The sequence below is a fragment of the Durio zibethinus genome, chromosome 5 (genome assembly GCF_047325235.1).
Source record: "Durio zibethinus cultivar Kanyao isolate XHJ-2024 chromosome 5, ASM4732523v1, whole genome shotgun sequence".
NCBI classification, from domain to species: Eukaryota; Viridiplantae; Streptophyta; class Magnoliopsida; order Malvales; family Malvaceae; genus Durio; species Durio zibethinus.
The window spans coordinates 5352664-5369468 of NC_143166.1; the positions used below are offsets into that span (position 1 = coordinate 5352664).

At 42.4% G+C, this 16805-nt stretch overlaps 1 protein-coding gene across 2 annotated transcripts; it reads left to right on the forward strand.

Moving 5' to 3' along the window:
- The first annotated feature begins 985 nt into the window (after positions 1 to 985).
- Positions 986 to 16759, forward strand: LOC111282372 (inorganic phosphate transporter 2-1, chloroplastic-like). Of its 2 annotated transcripts, XM_089760756.1 has the most exons (4): positions 989 to 1587; positions 1785 to 1984; positions 14733 to 15610; positions 15905 to 16759. In XM_089760756.1, exon 4 carries the CDS (start codon positions 16237 to 16239, stop codon positions 16726 to 16728), a length of 492 nt encoding a protein of 163 aa, XP_089616882.1. In that variant the 5' UTR covers positions 989 to 1587; positions 1785 to 1984; positions 14733 to 15610; positions 15905 to 16236; the 3' UTR covers positions 16729 to 16759. The 2 variants fall into 2 exon arrangements, with proteins under 2 accessions (XP_089616880.1, XP_089616882.1); XM_089760754.1 differs by lacking the exons at positions 14733 to 15610; positions 15905 to 16759 and adding exons at positions 2125 to 2150; positions 13972 to 14726 and having other exon boundaries at positions 986 to 1984.
- Positions 16760 to 16805: the final 46 nt, after the last annotated feature.

Below are 16805 nucleotides of genomic sequence, written 5' to 3' on the forward strand. Positions count from 1 at the left end.
GATATCACAGTGGAGCACCAATTGGTGCCACCCTTCATGCAGATAATTCAACCTTTGGACCGTCTTCATCTTTTCTAGCTTGAGTGATTTCTTGATTACTGAGATCTAGCAGGGCAGAAATTTTTTGATCTAAATGGCTTCTTACCATGTTATGTAAGAATATATGAAAAAGTTTATGTAATATATAGTACAAATAGCTATGTCTTTTTGTAACTAAGAAGAATTATGTATTTGGTTAGTTTTTTATTTTATTGCTTTTTAAATAAAAATAAAAAATATGTTTCAATAAAAAATAAATAACAATTTTGAAGGATTAAAGATAAAATATATAATTATTTTAAATAAAAATACATAATTCCTTTTTTATATACTAATTATTTTATAAATTGATGTTAGATTTAATTTTTTAAGATATTTTTAATGAATTTTGACCTTATATTTTACTTTTTATTTTCTAATAATAGTTTTTCTAAAAGAGTAATAAATTATAAAACTCAACCTTTTTTCTTGAAACTAAGTTACAAAATCAACTCAACAAAGCCTTAGAAATTGAAAGAACGGTTTTTTTTTTTAATTATTATTATAATGAAAAGTTGTATGTATGCTTAATGTCACTGGAGTCGGAGATTGCAATTTGCAAGTTCAACGTCCTTCATGATGCTATTGTATTTTTTTTTTCTTGTACATTTTGCTGGAAGATAATTTTTTTTTTTAGGTTTTTAATAAAAAATCATAATTTAAAAATAAAAAATTTCAAATATTAAAATTTAAATATAAACTTTTTGAATATTGCCCTTGCATGAATTATCTAACTTAAGCTCGGATATATTATGGTTTTGACAAAAGAAGGGAAAAGCCAAATGTTTTTGGATGACACAATTATCTAATTATCTCCATTTTGGATTATTTTCCTTGATTTTTTTCTGAATGTAGAAATTGTGGGGGGCGTAAATCGTGTATGTGGAGAGACGACACTCCAAGAAGCCATTCCCGCCACTCATTTGAATCGACCAAAGCAAAGCAAAGCAAAGCACGCAGCTAAATCAAATCCATTGACGCACCTCCCTTTCCACACCCAAAACCAAAGACGTACGCCAACAACCCAAAACTAAAGATGCACACTCCTCCACTCTTCCTCCTCCTCCACCTACTTCCTTTTCTCTTCCAAATTCCATGGCCAATAATTCACCTGAATAACACTCTTCATTTTCTCTTCTCTCTCTCTTTTCCCAACTTTACCCCCTTTGCTTATACTTTTAAGACATCACTCCCTTTTCTTGTTTACCTTCTGCCAGAAACATCACGCGACATCCTCATTTACATGTTCCTAAATACCGTTACAATGGAACTCAACTACCCAAGAAAGAGAATATTATATTCAGGCATTTCCAAGTTCCAACCAGGCCTTATCTTCCTATCTTGAGCTTAACGAACTCCAAACTGAATCAACCTTTTGCAAGTATATCTTCTTTTGCAGAGGCAGATGGTGAGAAAGGGCAAAATGATCAAGGAATCAGAATTGAAACGCATCAAGAAGATGTTAAAACCAATGAAGATGACCTGCCTGGAATGGCTGAAGCCTTTCATGTATCTTCAAGAACTGCTTCTGCTATTGCTATATTCATAGCTTTTGCAGCTTTGAGTCTTCCATATTTTTATGACATCTTTGGGTCAAGGGCTTAGCTTAAAGACCAAGTTTTTATCATATGCAACACTTTTACTTGGATTTTACATGGCTTGGAATATTGGAGCCAATGATGTGGCTAATGCCATGGGAACTTCAGTGGGATCAGGTGCATTGACCTTGCGCCAAGCTGTGTTGACGGCAGCGTTTTTGGAGTTCTCTGGAGCATTGTTGATGGGAACTCATGTGACCAGTACAATGCAGAAAGGAATTCTTGTTGCTAGCGTGTTTCAAGGGAAGGATAGTCTGCTTTTTGCTGGATTGCTCTCTTCTCTCGCAGCCGCTGGTACTTGGTTGCAGGTGCTTTTCTTGAGCTTCATCTGTTCCAAATTTCGTACTTTTGATAGAAAGTTGATCTGCTTTAAATTTTTAGTTTTCTTGATTAATCTAAATTGCTTGAGATTCAATTACTGAAGAGCATGTTCTGATTATGACCTTAGTTCTCTGCTGTTGAAGACATATCAATATTGTTGCGCCTGAAGCAATAATCACAACAATACAGAAGCAATAGACAGCAATCAATAATCAAATACGCAAGAAAAATAAAGCACACCAAGATTTACGTGGAAAACCCTCCAGTGTAGAGGAAAAAACCACGGGCCACCAAAAAAATCTTCACTATCAAATAATAGTTATACAAAATTCTTATCTAGCTAAAACTAGAGCTAATCAACAACTAGAGAAACAATTGGAGAAATCTCACCAAATAAGTGACTCAACAAATACACCCTAGATTTGTTCCTAGAGAGCTTCAAACCCGATATTCACCGTTCAGAATGTAGAACTCTGAATCATAAACCTCCTGACAAGGTTCCAACTCAATCGGACCACGGATTGACTTCCGTTCAACCAACTCTCCTTTCTCTTTTTTCTCTCTCTGCTTCTCCTGGCTTTTCTTCTTTCTCTGCTTGGTTTTCGACACACACCTAAAACAACCCACCTCTTTTTTTATTAAGTAGCTAGGGCTCTGTGTAAAATAAAAGATCAAGGTCCATGGCCTTTACTTGGTCCAAAACCACTTACATGGGATTGGACCCCATTTTCCTAACAATCTCCCCCTCCAGTCCCATTAGAAGGAGATTCATCACCATAGCAATTTCATTTGGAACTTACCTTGGCCAGGGAACTCATTCCGGCCAAATTACTGCAAAGCTCAAGCTTTTCCTTGGGAAGTATCTTAGTCAACATATCTGCTACATTCTTATCAGTATGGACTTTCTTCAATAACATCTGATGTTCTTCAATCACTGAACGTAATCAATGATATCTAACATCAATGTGCTTTGTTCTAGCATGGTACATGGTATTCTTACTCAAATCTAAAGCACTCTGGCTATCATAAAATACCACATACTCTTTCTGATTCAACCCCAATTCAAGAAGAAAACGTTTCATCCAAAGCATTTCTTTACATGCTTCAGTTGCTGCAATATACTCAGCTTCTATAGTTGACAAAGCAACACACTTCTGTAACTTAGACTGCCAAGATACAGCTCCTCCTGCAAAAGTGAATAAATACCCTAAAGTAGATTTCCTACCATCAAGATCGCCTGCCATGTCAGCATCAGTAAACCCTTCTAAAACTGGTTGTGAAACTCTATAAGTCAAGCACATTTTTGAGGTACCCCTTAAATATCTAAAAATTCATTTCACTGCTTCCCAGTGAATCTTCCCTGGATTAGAAAGAAATCTGCTCACTACACCAACTGCATGAGCAATGTCAGGCCTTGTACAAACCATAAGATACATTAAAGAACCGACTGCAGAAGAATAAGGAATACTAGACATAGCTAGTTGCTCTTCCTTAGACATTGGACAAGATTTCTTACTTAGATGAAAATGGTTGGCAAGTGAACTGCTAACTGATTTAGCATGTTGCATGTTGAATCTACCAAGCACTCGTTCAACATACTTTTCCTGTGACAACTATAACTTTTCAGCTCTCCTATCCCGGATAATGTCCATACCAAGAATCTGCTTTGCTGGACCTAAATCTTTCATATCAAAGGACTTAGACAATTGTTCTTTCAACCTGCAAACCATACTAGCATCTTGTCCTGCAATCAACATATAATAATAGGATAATAAAGTTACCATTAGGAAATTATTTAACATACACACAAGAATCCGCTGTTGTTCTTTTATAGTTATGACTCATCATAAAAGAATCAAACTTCTTGTACCACTGTCATGGAGCTTGTTTCAAGCCATACAAGCTTTTTTTCAATTTGCAAACTAAGTGCTCTTTCCCTTTCACTTCAAAACCCTCAGGCTGATTCATATAAATGTCCTCATGTAAATCACCATGCAAAAAAGCAGTTTTAACATCAAGTTGCTCAAGTTTAAGATTCAAACTAGCTGCCAATCCCAGTACCACTCGAATAGAACTCATTTTTACAACTGGAGCAAAAATCTCATCAAAATCGATGCCTGGTTTCTAAGAAAAACCTTTTACTACCAATCGAGCTTTGTACCTCACTAGTTTGTCACCATCCTTTTTCAACTTGAACACCCATTTATTCTTTAATGGCCTTTTTCCTGTTGAAAGTTTAACAAGATCATAAGTACCATTCTTTCGTAATGACTCCATCTCTTCTTTCATTGTTTTTAACCAGTGCTCTCTATCCGAAGTAGCCTGCACATCTTGAAAGCTTTCTGGCTCTCCTTCACTGGTAACTAAAATAAAATCTGAACTTAGATACCTGGTAGATGGCTTGCGCTCTCTAGTAGATCTCCTAGGTTGAGACTCTACATCACTTGATGCTGAAGGTAGCTCCCTCTGCTCAACACTCTCAGGTAGAGAGGATTGCTCCCCCTGCTCAAAACTAATAGCATCTGGCTCATCACCAACTGTGGCTGGCTCATTCATATCTCTAAGTTCTGTTTCTGGCTCATTTTCACCATCTATGGCTCTTTTATGTGAAATCCCTGTCAGTGTTGAAACATCACACTTAACAATAACTCGTGTAGTCTTTTCATTTTTCTCAAGGTTTGCTATGGTTTTTTTTTTCATGAAAGATCACATCTCTGCTTCTGACTGTCTTTCTCTTTACTGGATCCCATACCCTGTAACCAAATTCTTCATCACCATATCCTATAAACACACACTGTGTAGCTTTACTGTCAAGCTTTGACCTCTGCTCTTTTGGAACATGCATGAATGCTTTACACCCAAAAATTTTCAAGTGAGAGTATGAAGTATCTTTTCCTATCCACACTCTTTCTGGAATGTCAAAGCCCAAAGGAACTGATGGTGACCTGTTAAGTAAATAACAAGCTGTGTTGATTGTTTCACCCCAGAATGGCTTTGGTAATTTTGTCATCCTCAACATACATCTGACTTTTTCCACAATTGTGCGATTCATTCTTTCAGCTATACCATTATGCTGCGGTGTTCCAGGTTCTGTCCTCTCATGCCTAATCCCATGCTTTGAGCAATACTCTTCAAAGCTTTTAGATGTGTATTCCCCATCATTATCAGTTCGAATACACTTCAAGGGTAGCCCTGTCATCCTTTCAACCATGGCATGAAATTTTTAAAAATACTGTAGTACCTGATTTTTGTATTTCAACATATACACCCAAGTCTTACATGAAGCATCATCAATAAAAGTAACAAAATATCTGCTACCACTTAATGACTCAACCTCAATGGGATCACATACGTCAGAATAAATTAATTCCAATCTATTTTCTTTTCTCTGAGAACTTTTATGAAAAGAAACTCTATAATGCTTACCAAACAAATAATAATTACATGAATCGAGAGACATACCTTTGGTCAAGGGAATGAGAGAGTGCCTTGCCAAAACCTGTAACCCCTTTTCACTCATGTGTGCCAGCCTCTTATGTCACAAGTTTGTTGAAGCATCATTTTCAACGGTATTTACCTGGTTACCGTTTAATTGCATCCATGTCGTATACATTGTGTAGCATAGTTTTCCTCTTGCAACTACCATAGATCCTTTGAGAAGCTTTCACTGTCCATTCTTTTGTCGACTTTCATATCCCTCATTATCAAGGAAATTAATAGCAAGTAAGTTCATTCTCATATCTGGAATGTGTCTGACATCCCTCAAAGTCAACATGCAGCCTGTACTAATTTGTACAACAATATCATCAATTTTAACAATCTGCGACACATTTTTGTTTTCTATCTTGGTACAACCAAAGTTTCCTGCTTTGTAAGTTGTAAATAACTCTCTCTTAGGAACACAATGATATGTCACTCCTGTGTCAACTATCCACTCAATGTTGGGATCACTAATATGATTACAATCACCATGTGTACAAATCAAAGTAACTGAATCACTATCTGAATTCACTGCTGTAACATTGCCATCATCTGAACTCTTACCTTTCTCATCTTTTCGCTCTTGTTTTAAGATTCTACAGTTTTGTTTTATATGACCCATCTTACCACAATGGAAACACTTCACTTTACCTTTAGATTTGGATCTATGTTTAAACTTACCACGGCTTTTTAAGTCCTGACCTCTGTCGATGTTTTTAACCCTATTCTCTATGACTAGAGCTTGATTCTCAGGGTTTATATCTTTTCGCCTCACTTTTTCATTAAGCATACTGTCCTATACCATCTCCAATATCACCTTATAATCAGGAGTTAAATTAAGAACAGTCACAACTAGAGTATTCCAGCTGTCTGACAATGAATCCAAAAGAAATAATACCTTCATTTCATCATCCATCTTAAGCTCCATAGTAGTCATTCGATTAAATATATCTTGAAAATCACTCAAGTGCTTTGTAACAGATCGTCCATCCCTGTACTGTAAAGTTGTAATCTTTTTAACAAGCATAACTTTATTCATACATGTTTTTCTCTCATACAATGCTGCCAATTTTTCCCAAATAATGTGAGCATCTGATTTCTGTGTCACGGACCTAAGGAAGAGTCTTAAATCTCACATCGAACATAATAGGAAGGTCACTGGGGTATATAAGGGTTCACACCATCTTCGCCTTATGAGGTACCTTTTGTAGGATAAAATCGTAAGGTCAGGGGGCCAGAGCAGACAATACCTCACAAGAGTGTGAACCATGGCAGAAAGGCTGATCTGGGACATCGGAAGGGTGAATGCCCGGGTCTCGAAACCGCGTGAGTTCGGAGCTTGAGTCTCGACCCGTGACTAGTGGTATCAGAACCAGCCTTAAACCGTTCGATCCACGCCAAGCACCTCGAGGGAGGTAGGCAGGGTGGCCAACCTCCGTGACGAGGACGTCACGAGGTTGGGTGTGGGAGAATGTCACAGACCTAAGAAAGAGTCCTAAATCCCACATTGAACATAATAGGAAGGTCACTGGGGTATATAAGGGTTCATACCATCTCCGTCTTGTGAGGCACTTTTTGTAAGACAAAACCGTGAGGCCAGGGGGCCAGAGCAGATAATACCTCACAAGAGTGTGAACCATGGCAGGAAGGCTAATCTGAGACGCCGGAAGGGTGAATGCCTGGGTCTCGGAGTCGCGCGGGTTCGGAGCTTGAGTCTCGACCCGTGACAACTGTCACGGGCTCCGACCTTAGACTCAGAATCTATGCGGCCTTAGGCTTGGAATCTCTTTCTTTATGCCTAAGTCAACCTAAAACATAAGCGTGCGGGCACTAGAACAATGGGAAGGGCTGATTACGCAAGTTAAAGAGAAACAGGACAGGAAGATAGAATTCTGGAAATGCTCTTGTATTCACTGAAACAGAAATGTTTGATGGTGTACAAATGAGGGTGGAGCAGCCCTCTATTTATAGTTGTGGCTCCAGCTACAACTTAATGGCAAATCCCTAAAATAAAGGCTAAAATCATGGGATTACAATCAATCAAGATGTTGGCTCCTGATTTTCAGGGTCAACCAAATCTGCCAGGATGCTGATCCTGATCTTGCCTGGTTCCAGAAGCTTCCCTTGCGTGTCCAGCACCTTGGGCCCTTTTGGATGTGGTGCGGACAGCTTGTATGCCAGGCTTTGGTCTCATGGGCTGGCCTGTAAATCGGGCGAGCGTTTTGAGCTCGTTTGCTAGGCTTTGCACACAGATACCCGCCAGTACGCCTGGTCTGCGGGCCTCAGCCTCTGGCTCGCCTGCTGGTCTGCCTGATGTGCCTGGCGCGCTCGCCCAAGGCGTGACATTCTCCCTCACCTGATTGCGCAATGCCCTCGTTGTATCTTTTGCATGGTACTGCCTGATCTGATCCCCGAACTGCCATAAGTCCTCTGCTGGTTCCCAGCTCGTCTCACTATTTGAAAGTCCCTTCCAGCGCACTAAGTACTCATGTCTTGGTTGATAGTTCTTTCGTCTCACCTCTCGGTCAGCTATGATGCTGTGGTCTTCCTTTTCATATGAGGACCTTGCTCCCAATGGCGCACGTTTTGACTCTGCCCGTCCTGGATCTCCCTCATCCTCATGGAATGGCTTGAGTATGCTCACATGGAACACCGGGTGTACCTTCAGCTTGGGTGGCATATCCAGTTTGTAAGCAACCTTGCCTACTCTCTTGACTACTCGGAAAGGTCCCTCATACCTCCGGCCTAGGCCTTTGTGCAGCCCCCTGTGGCGCACAATGGGATGCAACTTCACCAACACCAAGTCTCCAACCTGGAACTGCACGTCTCGCCTATACTGGTCTGCCTACTTTTTCAACCTCTTGGCCGCCTTGTGTAGATAAACTCTAGCCAAGTCAGTTTGCTCCTGCCATGCCTTGGTAAACTTGTATGCTGCTGGATTCGACCCTGTATAACCTACAGCAATCGAACCGGGTGTTAGTGGTTGTTGCCCTGTCATAACCCAAACGGGCTCTGGTTCGTTGCCTCATTCCTTTGCAAGTTGTAGGAAAACTGCGTAATATCTAGCAACTTTGGCCAGTCCCTTTGTGTGGCACTCATATAGTGCCTGAAGTAGACCTCTAATAGTCCATTCACTCATTCTGTCTGCCCATCGGTCTACGAATGCATGCTGGTGGAAAAGTTCAAGTCTGACCCCAACAGCTTGAACAACTCAGTCCAGAACCTGCCCGTGAAACGTCCGTCTCGATCACTAACAATGGTCCTCGGCACTCCCCAGTACTTCACCATGTTCTTCAGGAATAATTGAGCTGCCTCCTCGGTTGGGCACTCCTTGGTTGCTGGAATGAAGATTCCATACTTGGAAAACCTGTCCACCACTACCATTATGCTTTCAAACCCTTCTACTTTGGGTAGACTGACTATAAAGTCCAGAGAAACACTCTTCCATGGTCGCTCTGGCATTGGCAATGGCTCCAAGAGACCCCTTGGTTTCTTGAGCTCCACCTTGTCCTGTTGGCACATAAGACAAGTCTTCACATAGGCCTCCACATTGTCTTTATGTGCGGCCAGTAGTACCGGTCCTCGATCAGCGCTAAGGTGCGGCTCACTCTTGGGTATCCAGCCTACCTTGAATCATGACACTCTTACAAAACTTCCTTGTGGAGCTTTTCGTGCTGCGACACAAATAGCCTACTGCCCCTAGTGTACAGCAAACCATCCTGTAACCAAAACCACCTAGTCTTACCTTGCTGGGCGTACTCCATCAAAGCCTTGGCTGTAGGATCATGCGCAAGTCCCTCCTTGATGTACGGCACCAGTGACCCCTCTGGTTGGCTAATGGCAGTAAGGTTAGCCTTCCTGCTTAGGGCGTCTGCCACTAGGTTCGCCCACCCCGACTTGTACTCCATCTGAAAGTCAAATTTCGTAAGAAAATCTTACCATCTCGCCTGCTTGGGGGACAGCTTCTTCTGCGTCTGAAAGTAGCTGGTCGCCACATTGTTCGTCCTCACCACGAACCTCGACCCCAACAGGTAATGGCGTCAAGTGCGCAAGCAGTGCACCACTGCAGTCATCTCCTTCTCTTGGACCGTGTACTTACGTTCAGTCTCGTTCAGCTTTCTGCTCTCAAACGCGACTGGACATCCCTCTTGCATCAACACGCCCCCTATGGCAAAGTCTGATGCATCCGTATGCACCTCATACGGCTTGGCATGGTCTGGCAAGGCCAAGACTGGCTCCTCGGTCACAACTCGCTTTAACCTGTCAAAGGCTTCCTGGCACCCTGCGCTTCACTCCCATGCTCTCCTTTTCTTGAGCAAGTCAGTCAATAACATGGCTATTGCTGAGTGACCCTTGATGAAGTGCCTGTAGTAGTTAACTAGCCCAAGGAACGATCTCAACTCAGTGACCTTGGCTGACGGTTGCCACTCCAGGATGGCTTGTATCTTGCCTTCATCCATGCGTATCCTGCCACCTTCCACTATGTGGCCAAAGAACGGGATCTCCTGCTGGGCGAATGAGCACTTCTCCCTCTTGACAAACAGCTTGTGTGCCCGTAACACCTCGAACACCTGTCTCAAGTGGTCTACATGCTCTCCCAAAGTCTGGCTGTAGATCACAATGTCATCTAAATAAACCACAACAAACCGATTAAGGAACGACTGAAGTACCTTGTTCATAAGGGTACAGAATGTTACTGGGGCATTCGTGAGTCTGAAAGGCATCACCAAGAACTCATACGAACCATACCGAGTGACACATGCTGTCTTGGGCTCATCTCCCTCCGCGATCTTGACTTGATAGTAGCCCGACCTTAAATCTAACTTGGTGAACCACCTTGCGCTTCCAAGTTGATCGAACAAGTCCGCAATGAGTGGGATGGGGTACTTGTTCTTGATGGTCAGCTTGTTCAAAGCTCGGTAGTCTATGCACAGCCGTAACGACCCATCATGCTTGCGCTGGAATAGAACCGGTGCACCATTGGGTGCTTTCGATGGCCTGATAAAGCCAGCATCAACTAACTCCTTGAGCTGCTTCCTCAACTCCTCCAACTCTGGTGGAGACATTCGGTAAAGGGCTCTGGCTGGTGGCTTGCTAGGCAGCTTTACGGGCATCACATCACTAAAGGTCTTCAGCATCTTTAGCACCTCCAAGGGTGTCTCGGTCTCCTTCTCCCTTGGCTCATCATATTTTAGGGCTGCCAAGAAGGTGTCTTCTTGTCTGCTTACCACCTTGGCAAATTGGATGGCTGACACCACCCTCGACCTAACTCCAGACCCTCTCCTCAATGGTACTAGGCATTGGCACCGTGCATCCAAGATGCAAACACAATCGGTAAAAGGCACAAGGAGGGTGTTAATCCGAACAAGGAAATCCAACCCAATCACAAACTCATAGTCGTCAAGGGGTATTACCTCAATGGTCTCCTTGCCTTTCCAGTTTCCAAGCTGCAACTCCACTCCCCGTGCTACTCTAATGGCTGAAACTTCCTTGGAGTTCACCGTTTTAATGGTACCAGTCCCTTTTTGCACCTTCAGTCCGAGCTTCCGGGCTCCATCACCTGAAATAAAAAGATGTGAGGCCCTGTGTCCACCAGTGCGCTCACCTTCTGACCCACAACCATCAGATCCGTAAACATTAAGCCCTTTGGCTTACGGCTCCCCTTACTCTGGACAGCATTGAGCACCAACGACCCAAGCTTTGCTGCCTCTGACTCTGGCTCCTCGTCAGACTCCTTGTCTACAGTAGCCAGCTTGCCCTTCTGCAGGCAATTACGCGTTATGTGGCTCCCTCCACATAGGTAGCATGCTAGTGGCTCTCGGTCCCCCTTTGCTTTCCACTTGCCTACTGATGGCTTCCTCTCGCCATCCTTAGTTGAACGGTCTCGGTCTCCATCCTTGGACTCCCGGTCACAGTCCTTCCCATTGGACTGCTTCTTTCGATCCCTATCGTCCCTGCCCTTACCCTTGGGCTTGGTAGACTCGAACTTGTTCAGAGGCTTGAACTCTATCAAGGCTTCGACAGTAGTCATGGCTTTAGCCAAGTCATGAACTCCTCTCCTTTGTAGCTCATGCTTCACCCACGGCTTCAGCCTATCCATGAAAGCAAAGAATGCGTCCTTCTCGCCTAGATCCGAGATCTGTAGCATCAGTTCAGAGAATTTTTGAACATACTCTCTTATGTTCCCTTGCTGGCTCAACCTGCGCAACTTTGCCCGTGCCTCATCATCTGCATACTCTGGGTAAAATTATTCTCTGAACTCTTTTTAGAACTCTGCCCAGGTTCCAATCTTGGCGTTCCCACGCCTGACATCATCACACCTGCGCCTCCACCACAATAAGGCTACATCAGTGAGATACATAGCAGCAGTGGTTACCTTTATCGCCTCGTCTTACATGCCATGGCCTGGAAGTACTGCTCCATACCCCAAAGGTAGTTGTCTACTTTCTTAACCGCCCTAGTCCCCTTGAACTCCTTAGGCTTGGGGACATCCAATCTGGATCTGGACACTCCAGCAAACATGCCATTCCCAATGGCAGTCTTGCAAGTAACGAGCTCACTGGTAAGCTCCTCCATCCGCTGGCGCATGGCCTCCATGCTATCTCGCAAAGTCAGCACTTCTACCTCCAAGGATTCATTCTTTCGGGTGATCACATCCAGGCCATTGTTGAGAGCAGCTTCTAGCTCACTTTGGATCTCCTCCCCCATGGAGTCTAGCGATGCAATGTGAGTCTCTACTTCCTTCAGCTTCTCCCCCATGTTGCCTATGGTCACCTCCACCTTGGCCAGCCTACCGTTCATGGTAGACCAGATATCTCTAGAACCAGCTTTCTTGCCTCTTCTTCGCCCATGCTCCTGGGCCTCTGGTTGTTGGCTAGCAACATCGCTTTGGGATGCCATCTCCTCAATCACGATCTAACCTACACAACACAAGCACGTAAAATCAAACTTGCTCTGATATCAACTGTCACGGGTCAAGACTCAAGGTCCAAACCCGCGCGGCTCCGGGACCCGGGTATTCACCCTTCTGGCGTCCCAGATTAGCCTTCTCGCCACGGTTCACACCCTTGTGAGGTATTGTCCACTCTGACCCCCCTCTAGTCTCACGATTTTATCCTACAAAAGGCGCTTCACAAGGCGGAGATGGTGTGAACCCTTTTATACCCCAAGGACCTTCCTATTATGTTCGATGTGGGATTCATGACTCTTCTTTAGGTTCGTGACATTCTCTCGCACCCAACCTCGTGACGCTCTCGTTACGAAGGCTGGCCACCCTACCTGCCTCCCTTGAGGTGCTCGACGTGGATCGAACGGTATAGGGCTGGCTCTGATACCACTTGTCACAGGTCGAAACTTAAGCTCCGAACTCACGCAGCTCCGAGACCCGGGCATTCACCCTTCCGACGTCCCGGATCAGCCTGACCACCACGGTTCACACCCTTGTGAGGTATTGTCCGCTCTGGCCCCCCCTGGTCACGGTTTTGTCCTACAAAAGGCGCCTCACAAGGCGGAGATGGTGTGAACCCTTTTATACCCCAGGGACCTTCCTATTATGTTCGATGTGGGATTCAGGACTCTTCTTTAGGTCCGTGAGCATCTGATTCCTGCGCTACATGATGGAACACGCTGATATCAACCCATTTTCTGATTGTAGCCAGCGTTTTTCTACCTAGCTTCTTCCAGCTTTCATCTTTCATATCCACTGGTTTAGCCGAATCTCCCAATACTGGCTTATACAAATCTTTGCAGTATAGATGATCCTCCATCATAGGTTCCAAATTGAATAATTCGATGCTGTCAATTTTATCATGGAACCTGTATCACCCTCCATGATCTCAAATAGAATTTACTTCTATCTTGCGTTACTTCTGTATCGATGTCTCAAAATAACCATCGCTCTAATACCACTTGTTGCGCCTGAAGCAATAATCACAACAATACAGAAGCAATAGACAGCAATCAATAATCAAATACGCAAGAAAAATAAAGCACACCAAGATTTACATGGAAAACCCTCCAGTGTAGAGGAAAAAACCACGGGCCACCAAAAAATCTTCATTATCAAATAATAGTTATACAAAGTTCTTCTCTAGCTAAAACTAGAGCTAATCAACAACTAGAGAAACAATTGGAGAAATCTCACCAAATAAGTGACTCAACAAATACACCCTAGATTTGTTCCTAGAGAGCTTCAAACCCGATCTTCACCGTTCAGAATGTAGAACTCTGAATCATAAACCTCCTGACAAGGTTTCAACTCAATCGGACCACAGATTGATTTCCGTTCAACCAACTCTCCCCTCTCTTTTTTCTCTCTCTGCTTTTCCTGGCTTTTCTTCTTTCTCTGCTTGGTTTTCGACACACACCTAAAACAACCCCACCTCTTTTTTTATTAAGTAGCTAGGACTCTGTATAAAATAAAAGATCAAAGCCCATGACCTTTACTTGGTCTAAAACCACTTACATGGGACTGGGTCCCATTTTCCTAACAAACATGGCAAGATCATAAACAAATTGTTAGCCTTATTGAAACAAAATTGATGGATCTGGCTAAGTTCTTGATTTTATTGCCTCTCTCTGCCCATGGCAATGTACTTCAACTATTTAGTAGTAAAACAATTCAAAAAACTTTAAATTCCTACACTAGTGATGCCACAGTTGGCAATCCGTGCAATTTAGTGTTGTTAAGGAAAATTCTTTCCAAATTACACTTGTTTTCCTCCTACCTTATGCTTTCCACTCTGTATGCTTATGATAAAAAACTGAGCGAATTAAAAACTTTGATGATTAAATTTTGGATTTATATTTGATGCATTATCAGTGTATTTATTCAAAGTATTTTTGCAGTATCTTTCTAGTTTTCTTGTTTATTATGATCCCTGCGATTGCTATCATCAACAAAGCTATTAGATTCTTATAATCCAAGTTAGATTGGGTTGTTGTTTTGCGGTCATCCTTGTGTAACAATCCAACAACTATTGTAAAAGGGCTCAGGGTTTATAACAGTATCAAGACAGTTGGCATAAGTATTTTTACATCGGATCTTCAATGTACACATAAAGAAGCCAGAGCAGAGTTTGTATGCGTTGACATTGTAAATATCGATTGTAGAGCAGAGTTTGTATGCATTGACATTGTAAATATCGATTGTGCTTTCATTGGCTTGGAGTCCAATTAATGTCAACACATTTGTACTTACCAACAATCTTAGGGAGAATATACTGAGGAACTATTCTTTAAAAACCATTTTGATAGGATAATTTATAAAATAATGGAAGACAAAGTGTTTAAGGATCCAAGAATAGGATTTGTCTGAAGCCATGGAATTTGTCTGCATACGTATGTCTTTCACTGGTCTTCCAGGTGAGTATTAAGCATCTTCCAAGCTTATCATCTCGATTATTTGAGACGACTCGGGACTAAAAGTTTGCTGCTCCTACTCTTTAGCCCCATTTTCTCTTTTCTCACGAGAATGAGTAGTGCACAGATAGTAAAATATGAGGGTACATAAACTTCTCAAGAAAAAATGCAAGACTGATACGCTTCAAAATTATAAGGAAATTAAGACAATGTGGATAATCATCCGCTTGCTTGTTTAATAGTTGTTCTTGCAAATGCAACAGATTCAAGAATCCTGCAGCAACTCAATCAATGATCTTTGTGTGTTTAACATTCTTAATTTCAAAATGTACAAAAAAAAAAAAATCAAGAATTTTGGTTGAGGCAAGAAAATGAAGTTTTCAGCAATCAAAAGAACTCTGGATTAAATGAAACTATACTTGTAGCTACACCTGTCCTGGCATGCAACCATTAACTATATTATTTCTCTTTTGTTTAAGGCCTGACTTTGAAAGCAGTTGCTCCTGTAACATTTGTAGGCTAGTGCATTCTCCACTTTTATCTTCTGGTCATTCTTTATGTATTACTTATGTGTTACCCAGGTTGCATCATATTATGGTTGGCCAGTTTCCACCACGCACTGTATAGTAGGATCAATGGTTGGATTTGGCCTGGTTTATGGGGGAGCTGGTGCTGTTTTCTGGAGCTCATTGGCAAGGGTAGCTTCATCGTGGGTTATCTCACCCATAATAGGAGCAATGGTGTCATTTCTAGTCTACAAATGCATCCGCAGAGTATGTTCTTTCTCTTTAGAATATTGGCCAGCCTAGCTTCCTGTTTACTGTTTACAAGGGAATTTTCTGTTTCTGGGTAAAATTTGCCAAAAACTTATATTGCTTCAAGAGGAGGCTTGAATTTCATTAAGTTGTAGAACAAAAGAAAATCCGTGTTCAATTGTAAGTGGTGGGTTTAACTGTTTATATTACTTAATATGCAATATGTGAAAAACACCTATCGGGTAACTTCTTTTCCATCATTGAAGTTCTTGTTCAGTTGTTCTTACAACGTTTCTTCTTGTTTTCCCATAGTTTGTTTACAGTGCTCATAATCCTGGACAAGCGGCAGCTGCGGCAGCACCAGTTGCAGTTTTTCTGGGTGTAACTGGGATTTCTTTTGCAGCCTTTCCATTAAGTAGGAGCTTTCCAATGGTGCTTGCCTAGGCTCTGGGCTGTGGAGTAGCTGGGGCGCTCATAGTTTTCGAAATTATCAAAAAACAGCTTGGTCATCTCCTTGTCAAATCCACTTCACCAGATTCAGAGCCACAAGAGAATAATACTCAGAATAAAAATCTGGGGCTTCTCTCAGATGTTGCAGGGCCTAAAGGCACCCAACTGGAATAGTTTATGGGGTCTTTGGATACATGCAGGTATTGTCAGCTTGCTTCATGTCATTTGCCCATGGTGGAAATGATGTCTCCAATGCGATAGCTCCTCTAGCTGCTGCAGTATCAATTCTTCAAGGAGGTGCCAGTGGAACCGAGATCGTTATCCCGAATGATGTTCTCGCATGGGGAGGATTTGGAATTGTAGCAGGGCTAACGATATGGGGGTATAGAGTGATAGCAACAATTGGGAAGAAGATAACAGAACTCACGCCAACTAGAGGTTTTGCAGCTGAGTTTGCTGCAGCTTCTGTCGTTCTCTTTGCGTCAAAGCTGGGATTGCCTATCTCAGCAACCCACACTTTAGTGGGAGCAGTTATGGGAGTTGGTTTTGCGAGGGGACTAAATAGTGTTCGTGCAGAGACGGTGCGGGAGATTGTGACATCCTGGGGTGTGACAATTCCAGTTGGTGCTTCTCTTGCAATTGTCTACACGTGGATCTTAACCAAGCTTTTGTCATATATTTTATGATACTTATTCAACAAATTTTAAACAGCTTGATGTATGTGATTAATTAGAGTCAACTCATTTTTTTCAAACTAATTTGT

What these genes read in the sequence shown, in the direction of transcription:
- LOC111282372 (XM_089760754.1), top strand. Translation starts at nt 1,658, where the DNA reads ATGACATCTTTGGGTCAAGGGCTTAGCTTAAAGACCAAGTTTTTATCA. An exon ending in CCGCTGGTACTTGGTTGCAG is followed by an intron (nt 1,985 to 2,124) that starts GTGCTTTTCTTG and finishes TTATGACCTTAG; the next exon opens with TTCTCTGCTGTTGAAGACAT. An exon ending in GCTGTTGAAGACATATCAAT is followed by an intron (nt 2,151 to 13,971) that starts ATTGTTGCGCCT and finishes TTCCTAACAAAC; the next exon opens with ATGGCAAGATCATAAACAAA.